This window comes from Sus scrofa, chromosome 15, assembly GCF_000003025.6.
Source record: "Sus scrofa isolate TJ Tabasco breed Duroc chromosome 15, Sscrofa11.1, whole genome shotgun sequence".
NCBI lineage: Eukaryota > Metazoa > Chordata > Mammalia > Artiodactyla > Suidae > Sus > Sus scrofa.
In genome coordinates, this window is record NC_010457.5 from 739001 (window position 1) to 766131 (window position 27131).

Sequence of the window (27131 nt, forward strand, 5' to 3'; positions counted from 1 at the left end):
CTGATGAAGCTTAAACGCTGCTTTTATTCATCTTATTTACTAAACCAATTGTTTAAAATTGGAAGGGTTTTTGGTTCTGGGAATTTTTTTGGTTTTGTTTTGTTTTTCTCTAAACCCAAGAGGAACAATCCAGGCTTCCTTGTCAGCCTTGTTGCTTATGTTTTGTGCTATAGAAAGAGTACAGGAAAGATCTAGAGGAAAGCATCCGTGGGAAGGGTCTCAGTGAAATGGAAGACACACCCGACATGCTAAGAGCGAAGAACGCCACTCAGATCCTCAACGAGGTGGGCTCACAGCCACTGCATGCCCAAAACTAACACCTATCTTCTCCTTTTCAGCCAGATTGCACACAGAAAACCAGAGGGCGATGCAAAGACAGTTTATGAATTTCTAATTCCATATTCAGTGTGATCATGAACCATTAAATATAACATCTCTAGTTCTGATGAGCTGATATTATAAGTCTGTTATTTATCTAGTATCATTTGCTTTAACTCGATGCATGTGTTGTGCCCATTTAGATAAAAATACCACGCTGGAGTGGTTGTGCACCTAGGAGTAATCCTAGTTCTGAACCAAACCAGATTAAAAATGTGCTTTAGACTTTAGTTTTCTCAGTAGGGAATGCTAAAAAGTCTTCAAAAGGAGGCCTGACTGGAGTAGAATAGTGACCTTCTATTGTTACCTCTCTGTCCTGCCACAGGGAATGGTAAAGGTAACGCTAGGAGGCATGTTATGTGGATCTATATTTACTGCATATTTATTACCTCCTCATGGAAGTCAAGTAACTTTTTTTTTTTTTAATGCTACTATAGAAAGAATATAAGAGAGACTTGGAGCTGGAAGTCAAAGGAAGAGGCCTGAATGCCATGGCCAATGAAACTCCCGACTTCATGAGAGCCAGGAATGCTACAGACATTGCCAGTCAGGTCGGTGTTACTGTTCCATATCAGTCTTTCAAGCTGGGATTACAAGGCCACAGTGTCATCCTTCTGTTATCTTAGTTGTTGGTCGACTACAGTCAAAGGCGTAGAGTGGCTCCCTAAGCCTGTGTGTGGTGGAATCCATTCTAATGAAAGGATCAGGGACCCTTTGCCAGAGCTGCTTTCATCTATCTTTGCCCAGCTCTTCTGTAAACAATTGATGCCTTTATGTCTGTTGATTATCTTTCTCCTTCTCCTTTCCCACCCTCGGCTCAACTTGATAGTAAGTCTTTCAATGGCTGAGACTCAACCTTTCTTTCTGAATCTCACTCTTTAGTATAAAGCTATAAACACAATAGGAAAAAAAAATTGCCTATCAAATGAATAAATCCTTTTGGAAAATAACTATTAATCATCTCTTAATTAAACCAAGCCAGCAGTGTTGTACAGATTGCAGACATTTATCCAACTATTGGATGTCCTTTTGCAGATTAAGTATAAGCAGTTAGCAGAGATGGAAAAAGCCAATTTCACTTCTGTGGTTGATACACCAGAGATCATTCATGCCCAACAAGTCAAGAACCTTTCAAGCCAGGTAAGCACATTCATCAGAATATCACTCATGGACCCAATTGTGATGAACAGAAGTCTTTCCATTAATATTGAAAGAGGTTCTTTCAAATCACAGTTTTGCCTAGTGAAAGAGAAGGGATTCATCTATGATGCAAGTTTGAGTTCGAGTTGAGTTTCTATGACAGAATTAAAATAGTGTTGGGGAGTTCCGTCATGGCGCAGTGGTTAACGAATCCGACTAGGAACCATGAGGTTGCGGGTTCGGGTCCCTGCCCTTGCTCAGTGGGTTAAGGATCTGGCATTGCCGTGAGCTGTGGTGTAGGTTGCAGACGCAGCTCGGATCCCGCGTTGCTGTGGCTCTGGCGTATGCCAGCGGCTACAGCTCCGATTAGATCCCTAGCCTGGGAACCTCCACATGTAGTGGGTGTGGCCCTAGAAAAGACAAAAAAAAAAAAAAAATGGTGTTGGAGGGAATTTTAAGGTACCAAAGAACTCTTACATGATACCACCCATAATTTTTTAAATTTATTTTTCCAGTTTTATTGAGATATAATTGACATATATCATTGTATAAGTTTAAGGTATATAGCATGATGGTATGAAAGTATTTATAATTATTGTGAAATTATTACCTCAATAAATTTAGTTAGCATCCATTATCTTCTATAGATATAGTAAAAAGAGAAGGCAGAAAAGGAGGAAAAGTTGTTTCCTTGGTTAGAAACCTCAGGATTTACTCTCTTAATTGTATGCATCCTGCAGCAGTGTTAACTACAGTCCTCATGTTATGGATTACATTCCTGGTTCTTACTTATTTTATAACCGGAAATTGTCACTTTTGGCTGGTCTTCTCCAGTTTCTGCCTCACTCCCGTCTCCCGCCTCTGGTAACCACAAATCCGATCGCTTTTTCTATGGATTTGTTTTGGGTTTTGATTCCAAAAATATGTGAGATCATACCGTATTTGTCTGTCTTTTTCTGACTTATTTCACTAAGTGTAATGCGCTCCAGGTCCATCCATGTTGTCCCCAATGGCAGATTTTCTCATTTTTTATGCCTGAATTTTATTCCTTTGTACCTACACACCACAGCTTCTTTATCCATCATCCGTTGATGGACACTTGGGTTATTTCCATGTTTTGGCAATTGTAAATAATGCTGCTATGAACATGGAAGGGTAGGTTTTTGTATCCTTTGGATCTGTTCCCAAAAAGGATATTGCTGGATCCTGTGGTAGTTCTATTTTTAATGTTTTGTGGATCCTCAAAACTGTTTTCCATAGTGGCAAAGCCAGTTTACGATCCCACCAACAGTGCACTTCTCTCCACACCCTCACCAGCATTTTCTTATCTCATCTTTTTGAAGGTGGCAATTCCAATAGGCCTAAGTTACCATCCATAATTAAAGAATCAGCATTTTAATATGTCAAGTCTCTTATAATGTGGGTATAACATTTATGTGCAAATCTGGAAGAAACAAAGTTGACAGCACACATTCGGATTATCAATTTCTTTAACAAGATTGAGATTATGTCATCAACACTACCCACAAAATCTAACCCTGATTCCTCCTATGATGGACAACTTTCCATCTTCCTACACATACAGAGGTAAAGAAGATTAAGGCTGTCCTCCATATACCAGGATACCTCCTCATTTGTTTTCATCTTCACTGATGATCAAGAGTCTGCAATTTATTTGAATAGCTCCAGATCAGAATTTTTGCTTGTCTTCTCATCAGTGAGTTCTACAGCAGTAGTTACCTGACCTAGCTATACTTTATAAACACCTAGGAAATACAGATTTCCTAACCCATCCTGAAAGCTCCTACTGGGTCTGCCTGCTGGCTCACTCCTAGATCTAGCAACCCAGACCACACCTGCTCCTGGCTCACTGAAAATACCCTTGTCACCAACCAAGGCCAGCTTTCTGGAGGCCTTGTTGATGGCTCTTATCCTTTCTTCTTTGTTTCACCTGCCTGTTGAATAGTCTGGCTTCATCCAGTTCATCATAGGCATCGCCATTTCCCTGTCAGGAACCTTAGGGGCTGTTAGCTCCCTTATGTGGACCAGCCTGCAAGGGCCTCCCCTCATCCAGCTTTGCCATGACAGTGGGTCTTATTCAATGCTGGGCTCAGTTCTGGAAAGAAAAGGCATGGCACTCACTGACCAAGAGGAGTCAGTTAACTCCTCAACATCTTGCTGCAGATGTAACTCTACAGTATCCTTGAACAGTAAAGAAAATACAAAAGACTTTCCTTCTGCTGAGCAGAAAGGGCTATTTTAGGTTCCACTGGCCCATATCCTTGTGTTATTCACCATCCTTTTTTCTTGGAATCTACTTCCAGAAAAAGTACAAGGAAGATGCAGAGAAGTGCATGTCATATTATGAGACCGTTTTGGACACCCCAGAGATGCAGAGAGTCCGGGAGAACCAAAAGAACTTCAGCCTTGTGAGTTTTTACTGAATCTAAGATATAGCCCATGGGCACCTGGGAGGAGGCAGGGCAAGAAGGGTGCCTCTGGGGGCACCATCAGTTGTCACCAGCAGCAGCCCTCTGCAGCTCCCGCCCGTGGCCCAGGAAGTGTGTGCTCCCTCCTTCTCTGGGCTCACTTTCTATCCCAATTCCAAATCATAGCATGAAAGGCCCAGCTCAACGTTGTTGGTGGCCTCCTGTCACTGACATCACCATCTTTTATTGATTTTAACATCTTTTTCCAAGTTAATTCTAGGCAAGGGATATTTTTAAAAAACAACTGGTTTTAGAGTTTTTAAAACTCATTTTCTCTGCAAAATTCTTATTAAAGAATTTCCCATTGGCTATAGGACTATGATTATTGTGGCATAGGCCTATTTTATTTTACTTTGTCTTTTTAGGGCTGCTCCCGCAGGATATGGAGATTCCCAGGCCAGGGGTTGAATTGGAGCTGTAGCTGCCGGCCTGCACCACAGCAACAGCAACATGGGATCTGAGCACTGTCTGCGACCTACACCACAGCTCACGGCAACACTGGATCCTTAACCCACTGAGCGGGGCTGAGGATCGAACCTGCCTCCTCATGGATACTAGTCAGATTTGTTTCTGCTGAGCCACGATGGGAACTCCAGCCTTTTAAATATAAGATTTTAACTTCTCTTACACAATATAGCACAATTTAAAATATATAAAGCAGTGCTGAAATCTTAACAAGGTGTTTACTCTTTCTTCATAGCTCCAATACCAGTGTGACCTTAAAAACAGTAAAGGAAAAATTACAGTTGTTCAAGACACGCCAGAAATACTGCGTGTTAAAGAAAATCAAAAGAATTTCAGCTCGGTATATTTACTGTTTATTTTCCATCTAATGCTAACCTAATAACTTCAGTCTCCTCTTTAAAAATATACTAGCCTCATGTTGATTCAGACAAGTAACATCTAACCTCCTCAGTTAATACAGCAATTATTTGTTAAAATGCCCCCATACTTGGCTCTAAATTCATCATCCCAGAGACCATTTGAAATAACAACTTAAATCCGCTAACAAAAAGGAGCTTTTCTTTCTTTTAACATTTTTAATCCCAGAGCAGTAGCATGTGTTGTCTTGCTCCAGAAAGATGGATTTCTTTTTGACACTGCGATTTATTTTGCCTCCCCGAAAATAACTGACTTTGTATTTCTTTTATGGGTTTTGTGTTTCAAGTGGGAAGTGGGGGTTTTTTAATCAACATTTTCTGGTTTTTATCATCCCGTAGTAATACAGTATGATAATCTTAAAAGAAATCTCAAAATGTGGAAAATGATGCGTGTGGTACACATGGTTTACATTATTGATGCTAATGCAGACCACACCAGATACTCCGGCACTTGCCTAAGAACTCTCTCTAGTGTCTTTTGTTTTCACAGAAGCCATGTCTCCTAGTCTTTCTCCAGGAATTGCTGGGTTTTCCTTTCTTCTGTGTAACACTGTCCTGATTCTGAATGCCCAGGTATTATATAAAGAGGATGTCTCACCAGGAACGGCAATTGGAAAGACACCAGAGATGATGAGAGTGAAGCAAACCCAGGACCACATTAGCTCGGTAAAGACGTCCACTGGGACTGGTTTTCAATGTTTTCTGCCTCCCTGTGGTGATTTACGCTGATGTCTGAGCTGCATTCAAAATCTTTGTCACTGGAAGCAGCTTAAGTTTCTGAAATAAGGGTCATCTCACAATGCAGTACCAAGGCAGATTTCCTGAAGGCTGGTTGGATATGGAAAACAGAGGGGCCTCTGTCAAAGCAAACCAGAGCTGGACAGGCACTTAGGCAGTAGAAAGACAGACTTTATTCAGGACGATTTCAACAGAGAGAAAGATGTCTCAGTCAGTTCTGAATACCATCAAGGGAATGTAAGGATTTATGGGAGTTGGGTGGACAGGGGTGGGATGAGGAGGATGAGGAGGAAGGGGTTGGAGGGAGAGGATCAGTGGATGGAAAATTACTCCGAAAAAAAGCATCAGGGTGAAGCGGCCTAACAGGATTCTTGCTGGAGGCAGGTCAGAGTGATCAGACTTCACCTGGGGATATCAGATAGGAATTTGATCAGGTATCACGGGTGATGAGATGTGGAAGGTGGGGATCTTGGCGAAACTGACTTAGCAGGATTCTTGCTGAAATTGGGCAGTGCAAAGATGGTCTTGGAAGTCCAAAGGTCGAGGCTAGGTGGGAAGATTCAGGGGAGCTTGACTAGTTTGCTCAAGATGAGACTCCTTTTCACTTGTAAGAAAGTAGCAGATGTGAGAGGCAGAGAATGGCCCTTTCTGGATGTGTGTCTGTCCTGGTCAAATGACTTGTGGGTACGAAACCTGAGAGACCCCAGGGAAGAGAAGAGTCTTCAGTCTAGATATGGTCCCCACCCACAAAGAGACCAGGTAGAGCCCCCTTGTCCTTGACCCTGGCATTGTTCTCCTCTGACCCAATATCCAAATGTGGCTCCATTCCCAATAAGTGTAGCGCTTCTGCTGTTTAAACTGTGACTATGGGGGAGTTCCCGTCATGGCTCAGTGGTTAACAAATCCAACTAGTATCCATGAGGGAACGGGTTGAATCCCTGGCCTTGCTCAATGGGTTAAGGATCCAGCGTTGCCATGAGCTATAGCATAGGTCGCAGACGTGGCTCACATCCCGAGTTGCTATGGTTGTGATGTAGGCTGGCAGCTATAGCGCTGATTCGACCCCTAGCCTGGGAACCTCCATATGCCACAGGTGTAGCCCTAAAAAGACCAAAAAAAACCAAAAAACAAACAAACCAAAAAAAAAACTGTGACTTTGCAAATTATGGGGCTACTCATCAAACACACACATTTTTATGTCTGCAGGTTAAGTATAAGGAGACGATTGGACAAGGAACCCCTATTCCAGACCTGCCTGAAGTAAAGCGTGTCAAGGAGACACAGAAGCACATCAGCTCGGTAGGAGCCCCCCCTGCGCTCTGTCCCTCTTGTCCCTCCCCACCTGTCTCGTTAGCTCCTCCCTTCTTCCTGCTAACCCTGGTTTCCCAGGTCTGGGGATCATGCCAAGCCTTCTTGCTCTACCAAGGGCAGTCAGGTTTGCAAAAGCAGGTAAAAAACATCTTTACACATTCAAGGAGCAGAAAGGACTTGGCTTAATTATTATACCTGCATTTTCTAAAGTAAACTGTGCTGAAAGTAGAAATGTATTGGGATGATCTCAAGTTATTCAATCAAAAGCATACATATATAAACATTAAAGCAGGAGCTCCTGCTATGGCCCAGTGGGTTAAGAATCCAACTGCAGCAGCTTGGGTTGCTGAAGAGATGCAGCTTCGGTTCCAGTGGGTTAAAGGATCCTGTGTTGCTGCAGCTGCGTCAGAGGTTGCAACTGTGGTTCAGATTCAGTTCCTGGCCTGGGAACTTCCATATGCCATGGGTGTGGTCTTTTAAAAAAAATAAAATAAAACGTAAAAGTAATAGAAAACACTGGAGTTCCCGTCATGGCTCAGTGGTTAGTGAATCTGACTGGGAACCAAGAGGTTTCAGGTTCAATCCCTGGCCTTGCTCAGTGAGTTGAGGATCTGGCATTGTCGTGAGCTGTGGTCTAGGTCGTAGACTTGGCTCAGATCTGGTGTTGCTGTGGCTCTGGTGTAGGCCAGCGGCTAAAGGTCCGATTAGACCCCTAGCCTGGAAACCTCCATATGCTACAGGAGCAGCCATATAAAAGGCAAAAGACCAAAAAAAAAAAAAAAAAAAAAGTAATAGAAAACACATCATCAGTAAAAATTTCAGCAAAAGATGCTCTTCCTGGAAAAATAAACTGTTTAACTGTCCTTACATTAAGGATATCTCCAGAATAAAGTCCAGCTAGGAGTTTTCAGAAGAAAACACAAAACAAACAGAAAATTCTCAATAATCCTGAAGGAATAAAAAAAAAAAAATCACAGGATTAGAAAAATTTAAACCAAGCCATCTATTAAGTACAAATCTACTGTGGACTTACTGTTTTCCAGGGACTAATGCTCTATGTTATCAAGTGGTTAGAGTTTTTTCATTGTTGAATTGATTAGCACTGTTTAATGCATTTTCAGACTGCAGTAAGTGCTGACTATAGAAAATGCATAATTTAGTCCAGTCTTCAAGGTGGTAAAATTACTACTTTTGAAGAGAGAATGTAAATATTTGAGGCATTTCCTGCGTTATCCCTTGAGAGTCCTGTTTGAAAGCTAGATTGTTTTTATGAGTTTGCACCAAATAGCCCCATGTAGCTCTAATCCAAAGGATTCGTGGTCATGTTGCTTTTTTAGACATTCTAATTATCTTCTACAGGTTATGTACAAAGAAAACCTGGGGACAGGCATTCCAACCCCAGTCACTCCAGAGATTGAGAGAGTCAAACGCAATCAAGAGAACTTTAGCTCGGTATTTACAAATATATCAAATAAGAAACTTGATTTCCCATTAAAAAAATTACCAGAATAACCCATCATCCTTTCTTAAGAAGTAACATCTTAACAACAATTTTGTGTGTGTGTGTGTGTATGTGTGTTATGACCTGACCAAGACTGTCTGGACTTAAACACTTTTCTGATGGTATTTTAACACTTTTGGCCACTGACAGTGTGAGCGCATAGATCTGAAATAGAGTTAACATAAGTTTCCTCATCATTATACTCACCTCCTGTAACTTTACTTCCTGTATAGTTTTTCATTCCCAGAATTAGCATCATAGAGTTTATCATTAAAATGTGAAGTAAAGAGAGCATTATCCTTACTAAATATTACTACCTGAAAAACTCCCTCCTCACATAACCCCATCCCCAATTTTCTCTCTTCCTTAATCCTTGTGCTTGTTTTGAATGTCTTTTGGGTACTTTCTTGTATCTCACAGGTTTTGTACAAAGAAAATTTGGGGAAAGGAACCCCAACACCTATCACTCCAGAGATGGAGAGAGTCAAACGCAATCAAGAGAACTTTAGCTCGGTATTTCTTAGGGGGCAAAAAACAAAATCCCTTAATTTTTATTTAAAATAATATTTTTAACACATTGCAAATACATAATTTTCTTCCTATAAAAATACTAAATTCTTATAATGAAAATAATGATACCAAATATTACCCCAGTTTTCAACCCAAATCTAATTTAGTATTTATTTTAGTGTTGGTGTGAAATTTTAACTGCATTTTTCCTAAAACATAGCTATTATCTCTTTCCTTAAAAACCTGTAATACTTAGTGTTTTCTTCCTCAAATATTCCTTGAATAACAGTAGATATTTCTAACTGGTGTGGCATAAGTCAACAGTAAAATCTAACACGCCTTCAAAAGGACAATATTAACTAGAATTTTATTTGTATTTATTGTGACTCTGATGTATTTTGTGTTTGCAGCTTTCCTTAAAAGAATGTGATTCTTGAACATTTTCATTCCAAAAAAAACAGAGCAATTCCCAGTGACTCAGCTATTTTTTGTGTATCACACAAGATATACATGAGCTTTCCTTTGGAATAGTTTCAGGATCATTGAAAGCTAATATTTATTTCACCTTTAATATTTATTCACCAAAGACCCACCCCTTTTCTTTTTTAGTTCTCTAAATTAGAGTTACCAACAACTCATTATGGATAAAAATTGCAATTAACTTGAGCACTATCTGTTTAGGCCTAATCCTTCTGTTTTGAGAGAAGGCCCATATAAATAAGTGACTCCTGCCTGCAGCTTGGCAGCTGTGTCAATATTAATGCCACTTAGAGACACACTCATACTGTGTGTGACAAAATGTCCAAAGATGATCTGTGCTTGTTCTATGTCAAAGTTATTTAGGCCTAATTTAGTCATTATGGAAACAAACAAAAAATACTTTTAGGGGAGTCCCCATTGTGGTTCAGTGGGTGAAGGACATGACTAGAATCCATGAGGTTGTGGGTTCGGTCCCTGGCCTCACTCAGCGAGTTAAGGATCCCACGTTTGCATGAGCTGCAGTGTAGGTCACAGGTGTGGCTCAGATCCCGAGTTGCTGTGGCTGTGGTGTAGGCCGGCAGCTGCAGCTCTGATTCAACACCTAGCTTGGGAACCTCCATATGCCACAGCTGGGGCCCTACAAAGGAGCTTTAGAAAAAACTTTCAGAGCCTATTTGAAAAGCTAAGTCTAACTAAAAAGTGGGTCCAGGCTGATTTGATTGTTGGTTTTGTGCACACAGATTTTGTACAAAGAGAACTTGAGCAAGGGGACTCCCCTCCCTGTCACTCCTGAGATGGAGCGGGTCAAGCGCAATCAAGAGAACTTTAGCTCGGTATTTGGGAGAGAGCTCCTTTAACTTGTATTAAAAATAATAATACCTTTCTATACAACAAAACTTCTCTTAGTCCCTTTAAAAATAATCAGTTTAACAAATTTTTTTTTAAATCTCATCAACTGAATTCTACTGTCTCCCAGATCTTGTACTCACTCCTCCCCGACCCCGTTTGATTCTAACGAGTTTCATTCTTCCTATAATAGTCCCTTAAAACCTTTGATTGGTTCCCTTCCTTCTCTTGTCATATTTTATGTTACTGCTGGGACTTTGGAAGTTAATTGATGTCCCAAACCCCCAAACACTCTAGCTCTTATTTACTTGGAACTCTGGGTTTTTTTTGATGTTTGGGGGTTAGCTTTGCAAGAAAAGGTGCAGGACTCAAGGCCACATGTAGAAATGGTGGCTTTTACTGGGAATGGGGTGTCCTTAACATGGATTCTATCCTATAGATGAGCAGTGGACTGGGAAAGAAAGAGAAAGAAAATCACCCAGGATTGGAACTCAGAGCAATCCTGTCTTGATGCTTGGTTAGAAAGCCATTCCATAAACAGAAACCCGGGCCCTCTGATTTCTTTCTAATATACAAATTAGATCATGAGTTTGTATTTAATGGTTTTTTTCTTTTATTAATGTTTTCATTGTTGAACAACTCTATAATAATCAACAGTCTGTGAAACTTTTACGTAAGGAACTTAGATTCACCTGTGCCTGAGATGGAGACTCAAACGCCACTGGGAAAATGTGGCTGGATTGTTTTTGGGGGGTGGGGGTGGGAGATGTTTGATCCAAAATGTTTGTCAGTTTAAATATCTTCTGAAAGTTTGATTCTTTCCCGTCATTGGATCAGTAACCTTCTTTGGTCCCACTGTCTTTTGTCTTGTTTTGTTTTCCTGTGTTTGTAATCACTACTCACTAACAACCTTTCACTTTTATTAAATGTTCAATGTGAATTAGTATTATTTTTGGAATGTTATAGTCACTGTTTTCTTTGTAGATTTTATCATTATGATTGTCATTATTCCTTCTGTTAAAAGGTTTGCACTAGTTTTCAAAGTTATTTTAAAATTATTTTCTTCTATATTAGAGTAAGTATTTTATTGTTTATGTCTATTTGAGATCTTCATGATCCTGGACAATTTCTTCCTTTTAAGTAACACTTGTGTTAATTTTCACACAGGTGAAATGTAGGCAAAACTGTCCAGTGGTGCACAAATCTCTAAAATCCTATGGGAAACAGACAGCACTATGTATTTAGACTTGACCACCTCTACAACTTGTGAATTTACTCAACAAAGACCAGTTTACCACAGTGCATAGATTTGACCTGGTGTTTAAATTGCCTGCTATTCTGTAAAACACATGTTCTGTGTAGGGAAAATAGTTGCCAATTTAACTAAAAAATAACCTTTCTGGGGGATCCTGTTGTGGCTCAACGGGTGAAGAACCTGACTAGAATCCATGAGGTTGTGGGTTCGGTCCCTGGCCTCACTCAGCGAGTTAAGGATCCCACGTTTGCATGAGCTGCAGTGTAGGTCACAGGTGTGGCTCAGATCCCGAGTTGCTGTGGCTGTGGTGTAGGCCGGCAGCTGCAGCTCTGATTCAACACTTAGCTTGGGAACCTCCGTATGCCACAGCTGGGGCCCTACAAAGGAGCTTTAGAAAAAAACTTTCAGAGCCTATTTGAAAAGCTAAGTCTAACTAAAAAGTGGGTCCAGGCTGATTTGATTGTTGGTTTTGTGCACACAGATTTTGTACAAAGAGAACTTGAGCAAGGGGACTCCCCTCCCTGTCACTCCTGAGATGGAGCGGGTCAAGCGCAATCAAGAGAACTTTAGCTCGGTATTTGGGAGAGAGCTCCTTTAACTTGTATTAAAAATAATAATACCTTTCTATACAACAAAACTTCTCTTAGTCCCTTTAAAAATAATCAGTTTAACAAATTTTTTTTTAAATCTCATCAACTGAATTCTACTGTCTCCCAGATCTTGTACTCACTCCTCCCCGACCCCGTTTGATTCTAACGAGTTTCATTCTTCCTATAATAGTCCCTTAAAACCTTTGATTGGTTCCCTTCCTTCTCTTGTCATATTTTATGTTACTGCTGGGACTTTGGAAGTTAATTGATGTCCCAAACCCCCAAACACTCTAGCTCTTATTTACTTGGAACTCTGGTTTTTTTTTGATGTTTGGGGGTTAGCTTTGCAAGAAAAGGTGCAGGACTCAAGGCCACATGTAGAAATGGTGGCTTTTACTGGGAATGGGGTGTCCTTAACATGGATTCTATCCTATAGATGAGCAGTGGACTGGGAAAGAAAGAGAAAGAAAATCACCCAGGATTGGAACTCAGAGCAATCCTGTCTTGATGCTTGGTTAGAAAGCCATTCCATAAACAGAAACCCGGGCCCTCTGATTTCTTTCTAATATACAAATTAGATCATGAGTTTGTATTTAATGGTTTTTTTCTTTTATTAATGTTTTCATTGTTGAACAACTCTATAATAATCAACAGTCTGTGAAACTTTTACGTAAGGAACTTAGATTCACCTGTGCCTGAGATGGAGACTCAAACGCCACTGGGAAAATGTGGCTGGATTGTTTTTGGGGGGTGGGGGTGGGAGATGTTTGATCCAAAATGTTTGTCAGTTTAAATATCTTCTGAAAGTTTGATTCTTTCCCGTCATTGGATCAGTAACCTTCTTTGGTCCCACTGTCTTTTGTCTTGTTTTGTTTTCCTGTGTTTGTAATCACTACTCACTAACAACCTTTCACTTTTATTAAATGTTCAATGTGAATTAGTATTATTTTTGGAATGTTATAGTCACTGTTTTCTTTGTAGATTTTATCATTATGATTGTCATTATTCCTTCTGTTAAAAGGTTTGCACTAGTTTTCAAAGTTATTTTAAAATTATTTTCTTCTATATTAGAGTAAGTATTTTATTGTTTATGTCTATTTGAGATCTTCATGATCCTGGACAATTTCTTCCTTTTAAGTAACACTTGTGTTAATTTTCACACAGGTGAAATGTAGGCAAAACTGTCCAGTGGTGCACAAATCTCTAAAATCCTATGGGAAACAGACAGCACTATGTATTTAGACTTGACCACCTCTACAACTTGTGAATTTACTCAACAAAGACCAGTTTACCACAGTGCATAGATTTGACCTGGTGTTTAAATTGCCTGCTATTCTGTAAAACACATGTTCTGTGTAGGGAAAATAGTTGCCAATTTAACTAAAAAATAACCTTTCTGGGGGATCCTGTTGTGGCTCAACGGGTGAAGAACCTGACTAGAATCCATGAGGTTGTGGGTTCGGCCCCTGGCCTCACTCAGCCAGTTAAGGATCCCACGTTTGCATGAGCTGCAGTGTAGGTCACAGGTGTGGCTCAGATCCCGAGTTGCTGTGGCTGTGGTGTAGGCCGGCAGCTGCAGCTCTGATTCAACACTTAGCTTGGGAACCTCCGTATGCCACAGCTGGGGCCCTACAAAGGAGCTTTAGAAAAAAACTTTCAGAGCCTATTTGAAAAGCTAAGTCTAACTAAAAAGTGGGTCCAGGCTGATTTGATTGTTGGTTTTGTGCACACAGATTTTGTACAAAGAGAACTTGAGCAAGGGGACTCCCCTCCCTGTCACTCCTGAGATGGAGCGGGTCAAGCGCAATCAAGAGAACTTTAGCTCGGTATTTGGGAGAGAGCTCCTTTAACTTGTATTAAAAAATAATAATACCTTTCTATACAACAAAACTTCTCTTAGTCCCTTTAAAAATAATCAGTTTAACAAATTTTTTTTTTAAATCTCATCAACTGAATTCTACTGTCCTCCAGATCTTGTACTCACTCCCCCCCACCCCCCGACCCCGTTTGATTCTAACGAGTTTCATTCTTCCTATAATAGTCCCTTAAAACCTTTGATTGGTTCCCTTCCTTCTCTTTTCATATTTTATGTTACTGCTGGGACTTTGGAAGTTAATTGATGTCCCAAACCCCCAAACACTATAGCTCTTATTTACTTGGAACTCTGGTTGTTTTTTTTTTTGATGTTTGGGGGTTAGCTTTGCAAGAAAAGGTGCAGGACTCAAGGCCACATGTAGAAATGGTGGCTTTTACTGGGAATGGGGTGTCCTTAACATGGATTCTATCCTATAGATGAGCAGTGGACTGGGAAAGAAAGAGAAAGAAAATCACCCAGGATTGGAACTCAGAGCAATCCTGTCTTGATGCTTGGTTAGAAAGCCATTCCATAAACAGAAACCCGGGCCCTCTGATTTCTTTCTAATATACAAATTAGATCATGAGTTTGTATTTAATGGTTTTTTTCTTTTATTAATGTTTTCATTGTTGAACAACTCTATAATAATCAACAGTCTGTGAAACTTTTACATGAGGAACTTAGATTCACCTGTGCCTGAGATGGAGACTCAAACGCCACTGGGAAAATGTGGCTGGATTGTTTTTGGGGGGTGGGGGTGGCAGATGTTTGATCCAAAATGTTTGTCAGTTTAAATATCTTCTGAAAGTTTGATTCTTTCCCGTCATTGGATCAGTAACCTTCTTTGGTCCCACTGTCTTTTGTCTTGTTTTGTTTTCCTGTGTTTGTAATCACTACTCACTAACAACCTTTCAATTTTATTAAATGTTCAATGTGAATTAGTATTATTTTTGGAATGCTATAGTCACTGTTTTCCTTGTAGATTTTATCATTATGATTGTCATTATTCCTTCTGTTAAAAGGTTTGCACTGATTTTCAAAGTTATTTTAAAATTATTTTCTTCTATATTAGAGTAAGTATTTTATTGTTTATGTCTATTTGAGATCTTCATGATCCTGGACAATTTCTTCCTTTTAAGTAACACTTGTGTTAATTTTCACACAGGTGAAATGTAGGCAGAACTGTCCAGTGGTGCACAAATCTCTAAAATCCTATGGGAAACAGACAGCACTATGTATTTAGACTTGACCACCTCTACAACTTGTGAATTTACTCAACAAAGACCAGTTTACCACAGTGCATAGATTTGACCTGGTGTTTAAATTGCCTGCTATTCTGTAAAACACATGTTCTGTGTAGGGAAAATAGTTGCCAATTTAACTAAAAAATAACCTTTCTGGGGGATCCTGTTGTGGCTCAACGGGTGAAGAACCTGACTAGAATCCATGAGGTTGTGGGTTCGGCCCCTGGCCTCACTCAGCGAGTTAAGGATCCCACGTTTGCATGAGCTGCAGAGTCGGTCACAGGTGTGGCTCAGATCCCGAGTTGCTGTGGCTGTGGTGTAGGCCGGCAGCTGCAGCTCTGATTCAACACTTAGCTTGGGAACCTCCATATGCCACAGCTGGGGCCCTACAAAGGAGCTTTAGAAAAAAACTTTCAGAGCCTATTTGAAAAGCTAAGTCTAACTAAAAAGTGGGTCCAGGCTGATTTGATTGTTGGTTTTGTGCACACAGATTTTGTACAAAGAGAACTTGAGCAAGGGGACTCCCCTCCCTGTCACTCCTGAGATGGAGCGGGTCAAGCGCAATCAAGAGAACTTTAGCTCGGTATTTGGGAGAGAGCTCCTTTAACTTGTATTAAAAATAATAATACCTTTCTATACAACAAAACTTCTCTTAGTCCCTTTAAAAATAATCAGTTTAACAAATTTTTTTTTTAAATCTCATCAACTGAATTCTACCGTCTTCCAGATCTTGTACTCACTCCCCCCCACCCCCGTTTGATTCTAACGAGTTTCATTCTTCCTATAATAGTCCCTTAAAACCTTTGATTGGTTCCCTTCCTTCTCTTGTCATATTTTATGTTACTGCTGGGACTTTGGAAGTTAATTGATGTCCCAAACCCCCAAACACTATAGCTCTTATTTACTTGGAACTCTGTTTTTTTTTTTTAATGTTTGGGGGTTAGCTTTGCAAGAAAAGGTGCAGGACTCAAGGCCACATGTAGAAATGGTGGCTTTTACTGGGAATGGGGTGTCCTTAACATGGATTCTATCCTATAGATGAGCAGTGGCACTGGGAAAGAAAGAGAAAGAAAATCACACAGGATTGGAACTCAGAGCAATCCTGTCTTGATGCTTGGTTAGAAAGCCATTCCATAAACAGAAACCCGGGCCCTCTGATTTCTTTTTAATATACAAATTAGATCATGAGTTTGTATTTAATTTTTTTCTCTTTTATTAATGTTTTCATTGTTGAACAACTCTATAATAATCAACAGTCTGTGAAACTTTTACATGAGGAACTTAGATTCACCTGTGCCTGAGATGGAGACTCAAACGCCACTGGGAAAATGTGGCTGGATTGTTTTTGGGGGGTGGGGGTGGCAGATGTTTGATCCAAAATGTTTGTCAGTTTAAATATCTTCTGAAAGTTTGATTCTTTCCCGTCATTGGATCAGTAACCTTCTTTGGTCCCACTGTCTTTTGTCTTGTTTTGTTTTCCTGTGTTTGTAATCACTACTCACTAACAACCTTTCAATTTTATTAAATGTTCAATGTGAATTAGTATTATTTTTGGAATGCTATAGTCACTGTTTTCCTTGTAGATTTTATCATTATGATTGTCATTATTCCTTCTGTTAAAAGGTTTGCACTGATTTTCAAAGTTATTTTAAAATTATTTTCTTCTATATTAGAGTAAGTATTTTACTATTGATATCTATTTGAGATCTTCATGATCCTGGACAATTTCTTCCTTTTAAGTAACACTTGTGTTAATTTTCACACAGGTGAAATGTAGGCAGAACTGTCCAGTGGTGCACAAATCTCTAAGGTCCTATGGGAAACAGACAGCACTATGTATTTAGACCTGACCACCTCTACAACTTGTGAATTTACTCAACAAAGACCAGTTTACCACAGTGCATAGATTTGGCCTGGTGTTTAAATTGCCTGCTATTCTGTAAAACAGATGTTCTGTGTAGGGAAAATAGTTGCCAATTTAATTAAAAAATGACCTTTCTGGGGGATCCTGTTGTGGCTCAACGGGTGAAGAACCTGACTAGAATCCATGAGGTTGTGGGTTCGGCCCCTGGCCTCACTCAGCCAGTTAAGGATCCCACGTTTGCATGAGCTGCAGTGTAGGTCACAGGTGTGGCTCAGATCCCGAGTTGCTGTGGCTGTGGTGTAGGCCGGCAGCTGCAGCTTCGATTTGACCCCTAGCCTCGGGAAATTCCATATGCCACAGGTGTGGCCCTAAGAAGAAAACAAAATAGTAATTTTCTATTGTACACTTATCATTTTAGTACTTTTATAAAATAATTGGTTTTATTCCTTAATTCCTAACAGAGAAAACAAACATTTAATATATGAATTAGCATAAAGTTGACTATCAAATACACTAGCACCTCAGCCAAAGAAATATGGTGCATATTCTCATCCAGGTCTGTGAAAAGACAGGATGACTGGGTGAACTGTCTTTCCTCTTTGATATCTGTGTCCCTCCATGATAGGTGAAAGGGCTGTTTTGACTGCTCTTATCTTTTCCGGATGCTTTCTTGTATCATACAGGTGTTGTATAAAGAAAACCTCGGGAAAGGAATTCCAATTCCCATGACTCCAGAGATGGAGAGAGTCAAACACAATCAAGAAAATTTTAGTTCGGTATTTAAAAAACAACAACAAAAACACTTTAACTAATTTTAAACCATATTTTTAGAAGATTAATGGCTATATTTTAAAATCTAATCAACTTATCCCAAGACAAAGTTAAAAAACTTTGTCTTGATTGCGATTTAATGCTCCCATTTTCCATGAATCAGTTTCCTCATTTTAAATATTAATATCACTTTTAAAAAATTTGATATTGTATTCCAGCCTTTAAAAACAATAACATCCCCAGTCTCTAAGCACCCACATTTATCCTGCTTTGGCAAATTCGATCTGGACATAAAGCTTACAAAAATTTATTCTGCAAAGGTTAAACTATTGGCTTCAGTTCCTAGTCTAACCTTCTTGATCCTTACTAGTATTTGTATAGATATTTTCAAGTTTTTTTTTAAAGCATTTTGTCACTGTTCTCCATTTGCCTTAAATGTAATTAATTCTTCCAATATGTTCACCTAAGCTAAAAATTACTTTGACTTCTTTTGAAAATCAACAAAAGATGTGTGTGTATGCATCTTCATATAGGCAGTGCATATAAAACCTGAATATCCTTATGTGATTTGTAAATAACATTTCCAAATCCAAATAACCCATTGGTTCTCTTGTCTCTGCTCTTCTTTTTTCCCCATCCTCCTAACAAGCTGGGGGCGTGGCTCCCTTCCGTGGCGGTCTCCTGTGCTCAGCACTGCAGAAATTAATTCAACAACAAACCTTTCCTTTCAAACCTCTTAGTTTTTGCTGCTCTTTCCTGCATTCCCTTGCTTTTAAGGATGTCTTTAGGCTCCTACAGGTTGGATCTAGAAGCTTCTGGTGTTTCCCTCGCTAACTCGTTCTCTTCCTCATTGCGTTTCTACCTCGCTCTGTAAGAAGGGGAGAATGGTTGATTGCTCTTTTTGTTCTGGATGCTTTCTTATCATACAGGTGCTATACAAAGAAAACCTGGGCACAGGAATCCCAGTCGCCATCACTCCAGAGATGCAGAGAGTCAAACTCAATCAAGAAAACCTTAGCTCGGTATTTTGGAAAGAAAGGGAAAAGATGATGCCACTTAACCTCAAAATTAAATTGATACCTAACATTTGTTCTTTTTTTAAACCCACTTCCCTTCCTTCGCTTCTAATGTACCTCACATAGCAAAAGGACAAACTTTCACATTTCAATATTACTATAGATTCTTTTTTTAAAAATTTCAGTTAATTATGATTTCTAATTTTTCTGGCATTTTAAACTATTTTTTTTAAACACCTTTTCTTTTAGTTTGCTTGGATAACAATAAAACCAGGATCTAACAATCTCCAATCCCCATGCGACTGTTTGGGAGGCCCTGTGCTCATAGAAATGAAAAAAGATAACATGGATAACTTCACAGCCTTTCCCAGCAGCTAAGGGCCTTGCTGCCCTAGAGTCAGTTTCCCCATTCCAAGAGTAGGTGCCATTTAGGTTTCTTGCGGCATCTTGTTGGCATATAACTCCTGGCTCTTTGGACTATTATGTCATTTGATAAGGAAGTTGAACTCACCCTTAAAAATCTCTCAACAAATGAAATGTTACTTATGGTTGTTTTTTCTGGATGCTTTCTCATCACACAGGTGTTATACAAAGAAAACATGGGCAAGGGAACTCCTTTACCTGTCACCCCAGAGATGGAGAGAGTCAAACACAATCAAGAAAATATTAGCTCGGTACTTTGGCGAGAGAGAAAACAAAACAAAACAAAAAACTACTTCTTTAATGACTTAATATATATTAATCCTACTTTTTAAAGACAACTGAAATATTGTGAATCTCTTAATTACGTTTATCCTTCTTCCATTTAGAACTACTCCTAGACTTAACCCCTTAATAACAAAGTTGCTTAATCCATATTTTAAAGTTCTAATATTGGGAAGTAACAGATTTTTCCAGTAAAACATTGTTTTGCTCATCTCTCCCCAAACTTTCTACCCATTACCCCCAAGGTCTCTTTTACATACTTGTGAAGTTCTGGGAGTGGCATAGTAGGTGTGATGGGGCACTTTCTAGAACATTGGAGTTATGATTTTGTTGTGTTTTTGCACCTGTCTTTAGGTTCTAATTCACCCTGTCAGATTTAGACAAAGAGCCCTTGGGAAAAATAACCCCTGATCCTCTCCTTCAGAGATAATGACATAAATTAAGATCCAGTAGTGGTTTTGGCAAATGAATGTCAATTTACTTAAAAAGGAAAGTGTTGCTTGAACTGTTTTTTGTTTTTCCAATTTTAGTTCTTTTGGTTCTTCTGTATTGCAGTTTTTAACTGCTAATTTTAGTACACCATTTTCTGTAAGCCTGCAGTCTGTGGTATTTTACGTTTATAGATTGCTGGTGGATTGGGGTTTGTGTGGGGACACTAGCTTATGTAATGAAGACCCTTGTGACCCTTGACATTGACACTGTCTGCAGGGTTCTCTGACCCTGGAAGGCAGAGCTTCTGAATCTCTAGTGTGCATCAGAATCACCTGAACCCCCCCAGGTTCTCATTCTGTAGATCTGGTGTGGGGCCAGAAAATTTGCATTCCTATCAAGTTCTCAGGTGAAGCTGACCTTGCTGTCCATCAACCTCACTTTGAGAACCACTTCTCAGAATGCTTCCTCTTGAATGCCATATCCCGAAACTCCTGTGCCCCCAAGAATGTCACTGAGGTGACAGCAAGGTTGACACTTTACCATGATGAGTTACTATGTTTCCTGTTGGCTTACCATGATAGTGATACATTTTTCCTTACTGATAGATAGCATGTTGATGTACTGAACTAAAGTAGAAGCAGAGTACCGGTGATAGCAAGGATACCTTTTACCCACGTATCTATGAGAATTTAAGTGCAGCAAACGGGCCAGCCCCACACTGCTATTTAAGCAGTAACCTTCACCTTCTCAGTGTTACTCAAGTGGGTGCCCTTAAGTCTTGTGAGATCACCTGTCAGGTGTTTGACTTGTGCAGACTAGCAAGAGTAAAAACAGTCCCTCATCCCTCTCCTGTGCCCTGTACCCCAGAACTAGGCACAAAAACTACAGTTCTATCTCACAAGCTGCAAGGATTTCAGGGCAGGGTCCTACTCTGAAAACGTGTGTTTTGCTGTAACTACATCAACTTGCTTTGGAAACATGTTTCTTTCCATCTAACCTTATTGCCCAAATAGTTTGGCACTGAGCCTCCTAACAAATGATCCGTCTGATTAATTTTTTTGGTAACTGTAATTTTTTTTTTCTTTTTGGCTTTTTGGATCCATTGGACTCGCATAGATTTTGTACAAAGAAAATGTGGGGAAAGGCACCCCAACCCCTGTCACTCCAGAGATGCAGAGAGTCAAACGCAATCAAGAGAACATTAGCTCGGTATTGTCTTGAGAAATGAAAGTGCTTTTAATTTTGCAAAGTAACCCCTGCCTTTTGACCTGCTCCTAACTCCATCCCAGGTTAAAAATAAAGCAAAATGCCAGTTTTTTAGAATCCCCTAAATGATATATTACACTTACCACTGCCAATAACTGTTTTTTTAAGCTTTCTTCTTGAGAGCTGTCCTCACTAATAGTAATAGATTAAACCTGGAGTTTTCTCCCCCAAATTGCATTATATTGAATAGCCTGAATATTGTCTCCTAGTGACTTTCAGGTCCAACTTTGTATCTCACAGGTGATATACAAAGAGAACCTGGGGAAAGCCACCCCCACACCCTTTACTCCTGAGATGGAAAGAGTCAAGCGCAATCAAGAAAACTTTAGCTCGGTATTTCAGAGAGGGCAAAGGAAATGGTGACACTTTTAACAAGCCTGGCAACCATGGTTATACCACTAATTCATCTCACAGTTTCCCCCAAACCTTTATTTTTTAAAATTCTCCTTCACCCACTTAAAAACAACATACCAACCCCACCAGCTCAAGCTGATTTAATTCTTCATCTTTTGCTTTATACAATAACATTTTAATGGCTTTCTCTTCGTGAGGTGTTTCTTAGAGTGTGAAATAATCGAGCCATAACACTGGCTGGATGATGGTTTTCAGAATTGGGTTTCTGCTCTCTGATATGTGGATGCTCTCTCGGCCCCTCTAGGTACTGTACAAAGAGAATATGAGAAAAGCAACTCCGACACCAGTCACTCCAGAGATGGAGAGAGCTAAGCGCAACCAAGAAAATATTAGCTCGGTATTTTCTAGGACTAAAAAAGGAGTAGTGCAACTCACTTGGAAAATAACATTTTAACATCATAAAAAAGTGTCTTTCTCATTCAACTGAAAAACACACTAAAATGAAAAGAGAGATATGCAACATCCTGGAAAATAACATTTTAACCCCATAAAAATGTGCATTTTTTTCATTCCACTGAAAATTCACACTAAAATTAACACAACTGTGCTTTTTAAATTCCAAATGATCATACTAAGGCATAACCCATTACTTGCCAATGTTTTCTCTTCCCTTTTCCTTTACTCTGAGGTAGTTTTACATAACCAACTGTAACAAATTGACTTCCTAACATCCTTGATCTAGCCTCCTCTGTTTCTAAGACACTTTATGAAACAGGTAATGCTCTGAAATGGATACCTTCTCTGACTTTGTATTTGCTGTTTTTCATGTCTGAGACTGATTTGTGTTAGCATATTGGTTTATAAAATCTGGACATACACCTTCAAAATATGATCACTTGTTTTAAAGGATGGTTCTTTCAAATGTCGGTATCACATTTAGCGCCAGATACCATCCCTTGCGCTGATGCTGGTGGGACAATTCCCAGAAAATTCAAGAGACCACTATCCCCCCCCCTTCCTTTCAAAATGACCCTTTGCCCCTTCTCCTCTGAAAATGAAAGTTACATGTTCAAAGTCAAAACCTTTTGTCTCCTAATGCAAGCCCTGCCCATCCACCCTCAGGCTAGAACCATTACGCTGTCCACCACAGGACTTCCCTCCCCACCTCTTGTCACCTCCATCTGTTGGAAGGGTTTTGAGGCTTCAGAATTAGCATGGTAGGTGCCATGACCTGTACTCATTCCTGATCTTTTCTCTGTCAGGTGCTCTATTCTGATAGCTTCCGGAAACAAATACAAGGCAAAGCTGCCTATGTCTTGGACACGCCAGAGATGCGACGGGTGAGGGAGACCCAACGCCACATCTCAACGGTAAGTTGGGAATCTCTCAGACTGGTGGGCCGCCTGTTGGAACATGTGAAAAAAGGAAATGATCACATCATCATATTTTCACCAAGTGAATACATGAAATTCCAGGTGAAATATCATGAAGACTTTGAAAAACACAAGGGTTGCTTCACACCAGTGGTGACGGATCCCATCACTGAACGAGTAAAGAAGAACACACAGGACTTCAGTGACATTAACTACCGAGGTATTCAGAGAAAAGTGGTAGAAATGGAGCAAAAGCGGAATGACCAGGATCAGGAAACTATTACAGGTAACTGGAGCCGAGGAGGGAAATCCACTTTAAGGGGGGTAGAAGAACTCAGGTGACTTTAGAGCAAAGCAAAGGACAGAGGACTTCAATCTGCTTTCATTAGGTGTGAAAGAAAACCCATATCCTTTCATCATTTGCAAAGCTCACATCTACTTTCTGCTTCATTCTCCTCTGAGGAGACAGCATGGCCAGAACTAAGCTAACTGTTATTCAATCGCTTTTGTTTACGTTCATGCCTTGGTACCCAAATCATCAGAAGTGTTCACGGACATCTTTCCTGATCTTTAATCTCACTTTTAGGTTTACGTGTCTGGCGTACAAACCCTGGCTCAGTTTTTGACTATGATCCAGCAGAAGACAACATTCAATCCCGAAGCTTACACATGCTTAATGGTATGTTGCCATAAGAGGCTCACGACATAAATGTCACCTTTTAGTAGGCTAGTGCCAATAGCTTTTAGGCTCGGAAGTCCCCCTCCTCCAGGGCTTACAATTTCTGGAGTTGCCCTCTCAGCATAAAAATACCTCCTTGACTAGTGGGCCAAGCTCATTTTCTAGACAAGTTCCAGTTAGGAAAAGATTGTTTCACTGATGCGGGGTAAGTCTCCTTCAGTTCCCATCGTTATTATTTTTTTTTCCTAAAGAAAAAGAGGTAGTACATCTTTCTGTTGGAGAAATAATGGAAAAAAAAACCCTAAACCTGAACAAAGGGAAGAGAATGGATTTGAGCTTTAGCAACTTTCTGAACTCTCTTGTGTCAAGGGAGATTACCCATTCAACAAAACAGGCCACACATGCCTTTATGCCTTCTATTCATATTAAAAGTAAAGTAGTATGTAATGTCTGTCCTCAAAGGGTTTATACCCCAGTCTACGGATGAACAAAGACCATTAAATCAGTGGTTATACCCTGACATGAACAATTTAAAGGGTCTGCACACAGACTGGAAACACAGAGAAAGGCCATATAAATCAATTTGGAAGTTAATTTAATTTGGAAGGGAGGACTTTCTGGAAAAGATGAAAGGTAGAATTTGTGAACATTACTATCTGTTCATTTTGGTGAGCCAGGAAATGAGAAGGGTAGTGGGAAGAAGTAGTAGGACAGACTGGAAGCCTGGCTGTACCACAACCTGTAGGAATTAAAGTGAGGATCGCCTTGTATCTAAGAGTTTTGAGGCTATAATACATGGAAATCTACTTAAAAACGTACTTGATAATGAACAGAACCACTTGAGATTTGTTACCGTTAGGCATTACTGCTACAGAAATTTTATCCCTGTCTCTCTCCCACCTTGCCTCCCCAGCGCAAGCTCAGCGCCGGAGCAGGGAGCAGTCGAGATCCGCCAGCGCACTGAGCATCAGCGGTGGTGAGGAGAAGTCGGAGCATTCAGAAGCTGCCCGCCTCTCCACCTACAGTGACGGGGGCGTCTTCTTCTCTGCAACCTCAGCAGGTACAAGTGGCCTTGACACTGACAGCTGTGGCCGGCCAGCTCACTGGCGGTTACGCTAAAGAGATGCTCTGAGTAAAAACAAAACGCAAAACATCGGGGTCCTTTCTCCGAATGAGAGCGCTAGCATTATAGAGAAGTGCATTAAATGTGCTATTTCATTTTCATTCCTCCTTTCTTGGAAACCATTCTTTTTAAATTAGCAGCTGAGCGGTGCTCTTTTCCCCTAAGTACAGATTAAATGATGTCACGTTAAATTATTTTCCCCCTTCCTTTCAGCTTACAAACATGCAAAAACCACAGAGCTCCCACAGCAACGATCATCTTCAGTTGCCACCCAGCAGACAACAGTATCCTCTATCCCATCTCATCCATCTACGGCTGGAGTAAGTAACAATAAAGAATCTAAGTCATTCTTTTTTTTTTTTTTTTTGTCTTTTTGTCTTTTCTAGGGCTGCTCCCACGGCATATGGAGGTTCCCAGGCTAGGGGTCTAACCGGAGCTGTTGCTGCAGGCCTACACCGCAGCCACAGCAACATGGGATCCAAGCCGAGTCTTTGACCTACACCACAGCTCACGACGACGCCGGATCCTTAACCCACTGAACCAGGCCAGGGATCGAACCCCACAACCTCGTGGTTCCTAGTCGGATTCGTTAACCACTGCGCCACGATGGGAACTACCTCTCATTTTTTGATATATGCAATGATTATAGGTATTGTGGGTTTTTAAAAAAATCAAATATTCTACTTTATATAATGTTCTTTTACCACAGAGCTCATGCTGTCAGTACTAAATATCAGAAAAGCTTCACTAGCAACTCAAAAGTGTATTCAATAATTGTACTATAAAGTACATTCTTTCTTCACATACATATGGTTTTATGAATATATTATAGTAGTTCCCCTTATCCTTGGTTTCCACTGTCGGCCACTGTCTGAAAATATTAAATGCAAAATTCCAAAAATGAATAATTCATGAAATTCAAGTTGTGCATCAATCTGGGTAGTATAATGAAATTGCATGCTCCCTCTCCCATTCACCAGTGAATCATCCCTCTGTCCAGCATATCCACACTGCACACCCATTAGCCATTTAGTAGCCTTCTGTTGTCAGATTGACTCAAAGTATCATACTGTTTATTTTACTTAGTAATGATCTCAAAAGCATTAGAATAACGATGCTGGCAATTTGGATTTTCTCTTACTATGCCTAATTTATAAATTAAACTTTATCATAGGTACGTGCGTTATGTATAGGAAAAAACATACGTGTAGGGTTCATCTCTCTCCATGGTTTCAGGAAAATACAGGGGTTCCAGAATATTTCCCATGGATAAGTGGGGACTATTGTAATAATATACTATTAAGTTCATCGTTTGAAGTATACAATTCCAATAAATCTCTAGTTTATTTACAGAGCTGTTCAGCTATCACCATAACCTAATTTTAGATTCATCACCCCAAAAAAACCTTTATACTCATCAACAGTCACTCGCCATCCCCGTTCCCTCCAATCCTAGTCATCTACTAATGTACATCTCTACGTATCGCCTATTTGGGACATGTCATACAAATGAAATCACACAGCATGTTGTCTTTTGTGACTGGCTTCTTAATGTTTGGAGGTTCAGGTTGTTTCAAATCTAGTATTTCCCCTTCTTTCCTGTATGCAATAGAAAATCTTCCGTGCCATGTACGACTATATGGCTGCTGATGCAGATGAGGTGTCCTTCAGAGATGGAGACGCCATTGTAAATGTTCAAGCTATTGATGAAGGCTGGATGTATGGCACCGTGCAGAGGACCGGCCGGACCGGCATGCTCCCAGCCAACTATGTTGAAGCTATTTAGGCACTTCAAAGCCTCACGCCTGTCTACAGGACCTACCTGCCGTTGGTGTTTCAGTTTAGATTCTCCACTGTTCCCTGAGTTCTCAAGCTGCCTTGTGTTTTGTGTCAGTATAATTTATGGCTGTACCATCCCTTAATTTGTTTATATATGTACTCCTATATTTCATCAGTAAAAGAAATGTTAGTATCACTAACCAGTCCAAGTATTAAACTAGACTTGCTTCATTATCTTCTGGACTTGCACATAAAATTCAGATACATTAAACCCCATAGGTTTATTATTTTTAAAAACTGCCATCAAATTTTCCCTTCGGCTTAAAAGTTTCTGCATTGTTATATTATGGCTGTATCAACTCTTATCATGAACATGTTTAACATTTCTAAAACAAGGGTTCTGAACATCCTAAGCACAGTTTTAAAAAATGGCAGATATTTACCCTTTCTTTGCTTACCGAACTGCTGTTGCTTTTATTTCTAATCCAATTCTGAAGTTATAAAGCTGATGGTAAGGTAGTAACTAATAAACTCTATAATTCTGCAACAAA

The 27131-nt window shown here is 39.9% G+C and overlaps 1 protein-coding gene across 1 annotated transcript in view; it reads left to right on the forward strand.

Annotated features, from left to right (window-relative positions):
- The window catches only part of NEB (nebulin), a 219945-nt gene extending 192814 nt beyond the window's left edge, over positions 1–27131 (forward strand). Inside the window, 19 exon segments of the mRNA XM_021075466.1 lie at positions 174–284; positions 816–929; positions 1414–1518; positions 3843–3947; positions 4708–4812; positions 5462–5554; positions 6833–6925; positions 8297–8389; positions 8859–8951; positions 19451–19543; positions 21123–21215; positions 21513–21605; positions 21931–22023; positions 22889–22996; positions 23102–23285; positions 23586–23678; positions 24592–24738; positions 25015–25121; positions 26414–27131. Coding sequence (XP_020931125.1) covers positions 174–284; positions 816–929; positions 1414–1518; positions 3843–3947; positions 4708–4812; positions 5462–5554; positions 6833–6925; positions 8297–8389; positions 8859–8951; positions 19451–19543; positions 21123–21215; positions 21513–21605; positions 21931–22023; positions 22889–22996; positions 23102–23285; positions 23586–23678; positions 24592–24738; positions 25015–25121; positions 26414–26587 — 2097 coding nt within the window. The 3' untranslated portion in view covers positions 26588–27131.